The sequence below is a fragment of the Anoplophora glabripennis genome, unplaced genomic scaffold (genome assembly GCF_000390285.2).
Source record: "Anoplophora glabripennis isolate ALB-LARVAE unplaced genomic scaffold, Agla_2.0 scaffold563, whole genome shotgun sequence".
NCBI classification, from domain to species: domain Eukaryota; kingdom Metazoa; phylum Arthropoda; class Insecta; order Coleoptera; family Cerambycidae; genus Anoplophora; species Anoplophora glabripennis.
In genome coordinates this window covers 200,603-208,880 of record NW_019417080.1, presented here as the reverse complement: position 1 = coordinate 208,880, position 8,278 = coordinate 200,603, and the positions used below count along the sequence as shown (strand labels likewise).

The 8,278-nt window shown below is 28.9% G+C and overlaps 1 protein-coding gene across 1 annotated transcript; it reads right to left on the bottom strand.

Moving 5' to 3' along the window:
• Positions 1-982: 982 nt before the first annotated feature.
• On the bottom strand, positions 983-3,697 carry LOC108911407 (trissin). Its single transcript, XM_018716340.1, has 2 exons — positions 3,595-3,697; positions 983-1,853 (listed from the first exon to the last, which is right to left on the bottom strand). Exons 1-2 carry the CDS (start codon positions 3,635-3,637, stop codon positions 1,573-1,575), a joined length of 324 nt encoding a protein of 107 aa, XP_018571856.1. The 5' UTR covers positions 3,638-3,697; the 3' UTR covers positions 983-1,572.
• Positions 3,698-8,278: the final 4,581 nt, after the last annotated feature.

Genomic DNA, 8,278 nt, shown 5'->3' with positions numbered 1-8,278 from the left:
ATTTACATCGGCAATTTTGGTATGTTCTACTATGTTGCTGAAACAGCAGTACCAACAACAGCCAATAATAGTGGCCAGTGGCTTCTATAATACTTTAGGTTTAGAAAACAATGAAACGTTAAAGAAAATATCTCTATTGACGAATTTTAAGCTGTAATTGTTTTATGTCTAGTGGAACAAAACAAACGATTGTGTGTTTGTCTTTATAGTTGTAACAAATATAGTTTAAAATGTACAAGTGAAATGGAAAAAATCATATTCTTAATAATGAACGTATTGGTCTCAGAGATAGAAAAGGTGTAACGAATTTTTATTTCGTATTAATAACTTTTTATGATTGCAAAAAAACGGCTTGATAATATTTTATTGAACAATTCTGAATAGTTATTTATACGCACGCAATAATAAAATGTATCTATCAGAAATAACAAACAAGATTTATGAATTTAGTCTGATAAATAAAATATTGGAAAAGAGAAATAATGTGTTTGATTTGTTGCAGATATGAAAATTAATATTGTGTCATATATTTTGTTATACAGAAAATATTCGCAGTATAAAACAGCTATTGATTTTTTAAATTGTGCAAAAATGAATTAATAAGTTAATGCGCTACATTTATCCGACGAAAAAATATTGTTGAGAACTGTGACATGCTCTCAATAATTCTATTGTTCTCGTATCTATGTGCACCTTATAAAACAACAGAAAACTCTTAAACACTCAAAATTTAAGTAGAAGAGATTATTTTAAGAAAAAACTTATGGTGTGGTATCTATTTAAATTAATCCATTTGGATTACCTCTAAACTATCTCCAGACAAGAAGTGCTATTTTTTTAGTTTAATATACGCATGTCAAAATTTAAAATAAAGAGTTCTTTAAATATATATGCTTAAATACTAAACAATATCTCAAAAGCAAATTTTTTTATAAAAAACCCAGCAAGTAGAAGCATATTTTATAAATATTTTATTTCGTTTTACTTGCAGAAAATAATCAAATTCTGACATTTTACAGTTGTTGAAATACTTTTTATTTATTATTTATAACTAATTTGTACTTAAACAATTCTGAAAGTTCGTCATATGCGTCGATATTTATGCAAATTCAAATGTTCTACTTACGTTGTTTTCTATATATCTAACTGTAACACATAGTTCAAATTAATAGTATGGCCACCGTAATAAAATATTTGCACAAAATATAATTACAAAAATTGAAAAGCAAACATATATGTTAAGCTGATTACTCTCACCAATAAATTAATTAACAATTTATTTTTTCTAGAAACGATAAAATTGTTGCAGCGGATAAATATACATTTTTATACATAGACAAGGTTTTATTTCTGTTCATAGTTCGTATAATATCCAGCCGAGAGTTTATACAAACTATAATAATAATTGTAAAACTGATGGATACATGTTTAGTTCGAAACAGCTAGGACATTGAAATGTATTCAGATTCGATGTAAAATTATTATCCATAGTAAAAAATAATATTTGATTATTTTCTTATAATAAGAACTAAATTATAACATCCTAGCTGCGGACATATCAGAATATTGGCTTCAGTCCATTTGGGAGTCATGGTTGTGGTGTTCACCGACGTCGTTAGAAACTTCTAGTGAGTTGTCTAGTATATTTCTTTGCTGGAAATAGGGGTATCTTGATCTTGCGAGCCACAGCTCCAACCTTAAGCTTGGATCCATGGATTGAGGTAGTGGATCGGGATTGGGACTTCTTTTCTTCAAGTAGTTAAAGCAGCACGTTCGGAAGTGCCTCGTACCGCAAGCAGACTGGCATTCCGATCCACATGAGTTACAGGACTGTGCTTCACCCCAAACCACCCCTACGGACAAATATTTAAATATTCTTTCATTAATGAGGAAGTCGTAGAACTTTTATTCATACATCTAACAGTATCATAACTTAGAGACTGTAAAGGTATGATCTTTAATGATTTGCAACTCATAAAATAAAAAAAAAAGTTGCTGTGGACGTATGTACCAAAACTCATTACAAAAAGGGTTCAAACTTGAAAATAAACAGGATCAGTTCTTTTTGTTTTTATAGCCTTTCTAAAATGAAAAAACTGTCAACATTTTTCATACAGAAACAAATAGTGCCAGTTCTCGAAAAAAATATGTGAAGTCGTCCGAAATGTTAATTTTTCATAAATAAAAAGAGTTCATTTTGAGATTAAAAAGTTGATTGCTTCTGACTAATATTATGAATGTTTAGGCACTATTACTAGTACTGTCATAAGTAGATATGTTTATGTGAGTGGTATTATAGTACTAATAATGTAATTTTCTTGATCATGAAAATATTACAGAGACAGGTCTTAATGTTTTTTAATAGACTTGATTTCATCTCATTTTCAATTATTCGTCAAATGGTTGCACTACTGGAATATCTAAATACAGTCCGTACGAAATTTGTTGAGATCAAATTCCAAAAAGACCTCTGCGTCACTTGGAATTAACCGCATTCGACACACACTGGCGTAGTCAGTAGCAGCTTGCAGTGCATACAGCACCTAAAAACATTTGAATTTTATAAAATATGTCTTACTGGAAGGTACCTATGATACTAAATTTTGTGAAAATTAAATCAAGACTTCCAGTTATAAAACAAACTGTGTTTTATTCAGTTTGATATTCGGAAATAAAAAGTTTCAAGTAAAGTTTATATAGTCATAAACTGCGATTTGTGAATATTATTGTGATTAAAATTTAAATGAAAAGCTGACATTTTTAATTCACACTGTTAGATTAATACTGCTTACTTTAACAGAGATGTACACAGACATATTTTTTTATTTTATCAAATATTGGAGAAAAAATTTCAAATTTTTTTGGGAGCTAAGCCTCTTCACTGTTCTTTAGAAAATGTTAAATACATAATTTTTTAAAAGAGAATTAAAATTGTATTTCGAACAAAACGTTTCAATACATTTTTTAGGACACAGCTTTAAATATATTTTAAATTAAAAAAAACTTCTTACATTGACAATTAAATAAGCTTATCTGTTCCAAATACTCAGTGGCTTTCTCTTTGTCATAAGTCTTAATATGTAATTGTATAATGTGATACCTACTCTTTTTTATAACTTCAAAATGCTTATCTCGAAAATTCGTGTCTTTAGGCACACAGGAGCATTAAGGTTTCTTGGTCTAAAAATAATCCAAGGAATAATCTTGACCTAAGTAAAATTAGTTCATTGATTAAAATGCTTTATAAAGAAAAAAGATAAGCATGCTAAAAAGAAATAATAATGTATGCATTATGAATATTTTACTATCCTTAGATTAGTGTATGAAAAAAAAATAATGACTAACGGTATTGCATAATCATTATCCTTACAATTTACATATATTTAATGTACAAGCAATTTTATCCGCTATAGTATTTTTATAGTTATTATTGAGCGAAAAAAAGAACACAATGTATCGACAACCCAAATGGTGACATTAACATTACCTACTTCAACATCTCACGCAGGTATTTTATGGCATTTATCACTTCTGCGTAGCTAAATTAAAAAGGTGGAATTCAATTTTTAAAATTATACAATTATAAATACGTACCCAGAATAAATATAAGCGCAACCACCGTCAGTTCTCTTGTCATAGTAAGCTTAATCACAGATTGAATTTGAAACTGTTCTGACGCTGCGGTGATGGTGATATCAGCAACGTATCTTGTGAAGGTGAGTATCAGCTCTCTAATAGAACCCTTATATAAGATCCCAACACCCCATATTTTATACAAGAGAGGGGATGTTATATCTTATCAGAATTGCGTGAAACATCCACTTGCAAAGCCAATCACATCACCAATTGAATTTCAAAGAAAAAGTTTGCCATAAATTACTTGATGGGTTTATGCAAACGGCATTTTTATTTGGCTGGAAAAGTTTTTGCTTGTTTAGTGTTTTATCTTTATGCCACGTAAACTAATTTAGAAAATGGGGAGGCTTTGATGTTATCACTTATTCTAATAAAAACGTCAACCAGGAGCGTAGTCTTCATAATAAAGTTGGTAATAAAATAATGCATTATACGTCACAAGTTAAAAGTTAATTATGTTTTTTTTTGGTTAAGTAGTAGGCACATTGTAAAGAGAGAGAGAAACAAAATTAATTCATGGAGGATGCCTCAAAATTTATTCATTCTTATCCTCCTAGGTTTTGAAGATGAATTTTACTATCAAATGAAAAATTTAATATCTTTATACGTATTAATATTTTAATAATTGAGAAAATTATGCTCGGTTTTTGGGGATCTTGGTTATCTTAAATTAGGCAAGTTGCGGAATTTACTTCAGAGATAATTGATCTACCTTTTCTGTTATCAACGAAAAATTAGAAATTTTGATTTTCGTCTTTTGATTACGGTCATGTGTTATAGTTCAATTAAATTGTCAACGCTGAAGTTAAGATAGGTAAATGCGCAATTTTCATATGTAGCAAAGCCAGATATTTTTTTATTAGTTAATCAATCTCCGTTTCTTCATGTGAAAATTGCAAATTAAGTTCTGTAAACTTGACGTTGCCATCGAAAATTTAACTGCACTTTCAAAATTTCGTTTAGACCAATAACCATTTGTTTTAATTTCAGAGGACTAGATAAAGAATACTAGTCCTGTCCATACCATTTTTCTCATATACAGCGTGTCCTGTAGTGCTGTATAGTTGAATATATTTTTAATTTGTACATTCCGAGAAATGTGGCAACACAGTAAAAAGAAAAATCCATATATTCCTCATTTTAACATAAATATTGGACTTTCCCGCACTAGTGGGACACGCTGTTTATGAGGCATTTGATAACTTTACTGAGATATTAATTGTTATTTATAAACTATCTGAAAATAAATGTATGCTTTTTAATTATATATACAGAAATAATTGCTACTTCTAATAAAAGCAGTAATATGTCATTTGAAATGGAGTAATAATTGAAAATCCTGATAAGGTTGCATTGACTTCTAAAAGTTTTCTTTTATCAATACACTAAAAGTTGTGTTGGTAAACTAAGTGTTGTTAATGCTATGTTAATAACTTTATTAAAATTACGTTACCATCTTACAGTCTACGTTCTCATTAAGTACCACACATTATTAAAAAGCAGCATAATGGATCTCTGATAATTTGATTTTTTATGATATTTTACTGACCTATCCTACATTTACCAATATTTCACCTAATAAATTCATCCAGAAATTAGCAGTTGACTGACTGATTGATTTGTGTAATATCAAAATTGTTGCAAATTCCCTAGCTCTAATAGATTTAAAAAAATTGAAGACAAACCGGTTTCTAATTTATTGGAGATTTTTAGTGATCTTTAATTTAATTTATATCGTAGGATTCATAATTAATATAAATATATAACCTGGATATATCACCCAAATAAATCCCAATCAAACATTTGCCATCTAAATGGCCTTAATCTCATTCAGCGAAATTTTTTTCGTTCCTTTTGAAAACATTAAAAATATATGTATATTTTCGAGAAATTCCTATTAAATAAAATGCTCTTATTTATTTTATCTATGGTTGTACCATTATATATAATAATAATTTATGTTCGTAGAAAAATACAAAGTATATAAAAACGTAAAACAATTTTAAAAGTTATACGAATAAACAATACTTGATAAGTTGACACTTGTTTCAAGAACATAATAAAGTATAAATATCACAAAATGTCTAGCACAGAAAGACATCAAATATGTATAATAAAACAAAACAGGAAAGAAATACATAAATATACGGATAAAAAAAGTATATGTTTACGGAATCAGTCAATTCGGATTAATAAAATTGTATTAATAAAAAAATGTACTTATTTTTTCCCGAGGAGTTTCTAATATGTGCATTTTAATTTTCCTCTTGAATACATACATTGATAGATTGTCTACTTTCAAGAAATTTTCAAGAAATCAGGTAGTGTTATATAGTTTAGGTGCTAAATATAGTAGTGATCTTTGACCCAAATTTTTTTGCATGAAAGGAGAAAAGTACTTTTGTTTTATTCTGGTTTTATAGTTGTGAGATATTTCGTGCTTATTATCAGTATAATGACACCTACAAACACAGTTGTAGTAATAAATTAGTCTTACATCGAATACTTTGGCTTCAAGGTACAATTCATTACTAGGGTAAGTTATTTCTTTTTCCAACATCATCTTTAAAAATCTTTTTTGTAGAATTGTGAGTGGGTCAATGGAATACTAACCGCTGAACCCCAAAATGGTACAGCGTAATTCATATGACTCATATTAAAGCATGATAGACCATTTTTAGACATTGTCTAGATAACATCCTACAGAGATACTTAAAGGTACCTATATAAAATGGATTGAAGCTTCTTTATAACATAATTTATATGTATATCCCACTATCTATAAAAACACCAAAATATTTTATTCTTGTCGCAGGTAAGATTCTAATTGAATGACCCTGACTTTCTAAATTCAGATAATCAAAAGATGTGAAAACTGACTTATTGCATGTAAAAGGAAAGTAGCTTGTCTGGTTAATTGTCAATGGTTTGTAACGTAACTGAACCAATCTTTTACAAAGACAAATCATTCTCCACGGTTTCTTTCAGTTCGTCCCAAGTGTTACCTTTATGGAAGATAGCTGTATCGTCTGCAAACCCTCCACTGGTAAGTAAGTCAAATAAATCATTAATGTATATTAAAAATATCAGGGGTCCTAAAACCGTACCTTGCGGGACACCATATTCGACAGGTAACTCACTGCACTCACCCCCAACCTTACACATTGTTTTCTATTTGACAAAGAATTTATGACATTGACCTCTAATTCCTATATTTCCTAGTGATCCTAGAAGTACAGGATGACTACAGTGTTAAAGGCTTTGGTAAGGTCAATGAAAATGCACAAGCAAGGCTGGCCATTATCTAGAGCAGAGGAGACATTATTTGTGAGCATTATGATAGCATCTTGGGTGGACATATGCTCCTTAAAACCATATTGTTTTTGTGAAAGTAACTTATATTTATTTAAAAAAGATGTTATTCTTAATTTGGTAATTTTTTCCAATATTTTACAAAGATTAGTTATTAAAGAAATTGACCTATAATTAGCTGATAACGCACTATTTCCTTTTTTAAAAATAGGAATAACCACAGCCAAGTACCAATTTTCATGCACTCATTTATAATGTATAATATTGGCTCAGTCACAAACTCCACGATATGTTTAATTAACTCTGATTTCAGGTTGTCAATTCCAGATTTTTTATTTTTTAAATTTAGTTTAATGTTTTTGACTTCTTGATGATCTGTGGACAATAAAACTAGAGAGTTTAGTGAAAGCAACCAATCTATTGGGTATTATTTTTTGTATTAATTTTTTCCCTATATTACGAAAAGTATTATTAAATTCCTTAGCCATATCTATGTTACCAGTTATTTCAACATTATTCTCATTTATCAAGTGATGGTAAATTTGTTGTTAGATTTTGTTATGTTTTGAACTACTTTCCATATATTTTCTGAATTGTTTTTGTTTTTGTTTATCAATTCATTATAATATTTTTCCTTTGCGTTTCTGATTATATTTGTTAATTTGTTTTTATATTCTTTATATTGTTTTTCTAGATTTAAATTATGTGAATTTTTTTGCAAATTTCGAAACATTAGATTTTTTTGGTTTACCGATCTAAAATTGTATTTGTAATCCAGGCAGGCTTTTTCAGGTATTTTCTTTTAATAACGTTAACATAAGTGTTTTGTTTTACTGCTTGCGTTACAATTTCTACACAAAAGTTTTTGTAGCTACATCAGGATCTGGTTTTGTATACACAGACTCTCAAGATATGTTACTCATCGCCGAAGTTAATTTGTTTTAAATTTTCTAACTTCCAGAGTAAAAATATACTGGGTGTCTCATTTAAAATAACCAAGTTATTGTTGTTTAAAGCTGAGAGAAGTATTCAACAGTTTTTTGAACACCCTGTACAATACTAAGTGACGACAGATATAGTAATTTATAACTTCAAGGATCTAAAAAAGCTACTTCCTTAAAATTATTTTTTTATTGCTAATATTAAATTTTTACGCTAAGCCTGCATTTTCACTAAAATTGAAATATCTCACAAACTGTAAGTCCTAGGTATGCAGAACCTTTAATAAAGTTCACCTATTTTTTTACGGTGCTTTCAAAAATGCAGTAAAATACAGGGTGTTCCATTTAAAAAAACATAACTTTGATATGGTACGCTTTTCCTGGACACC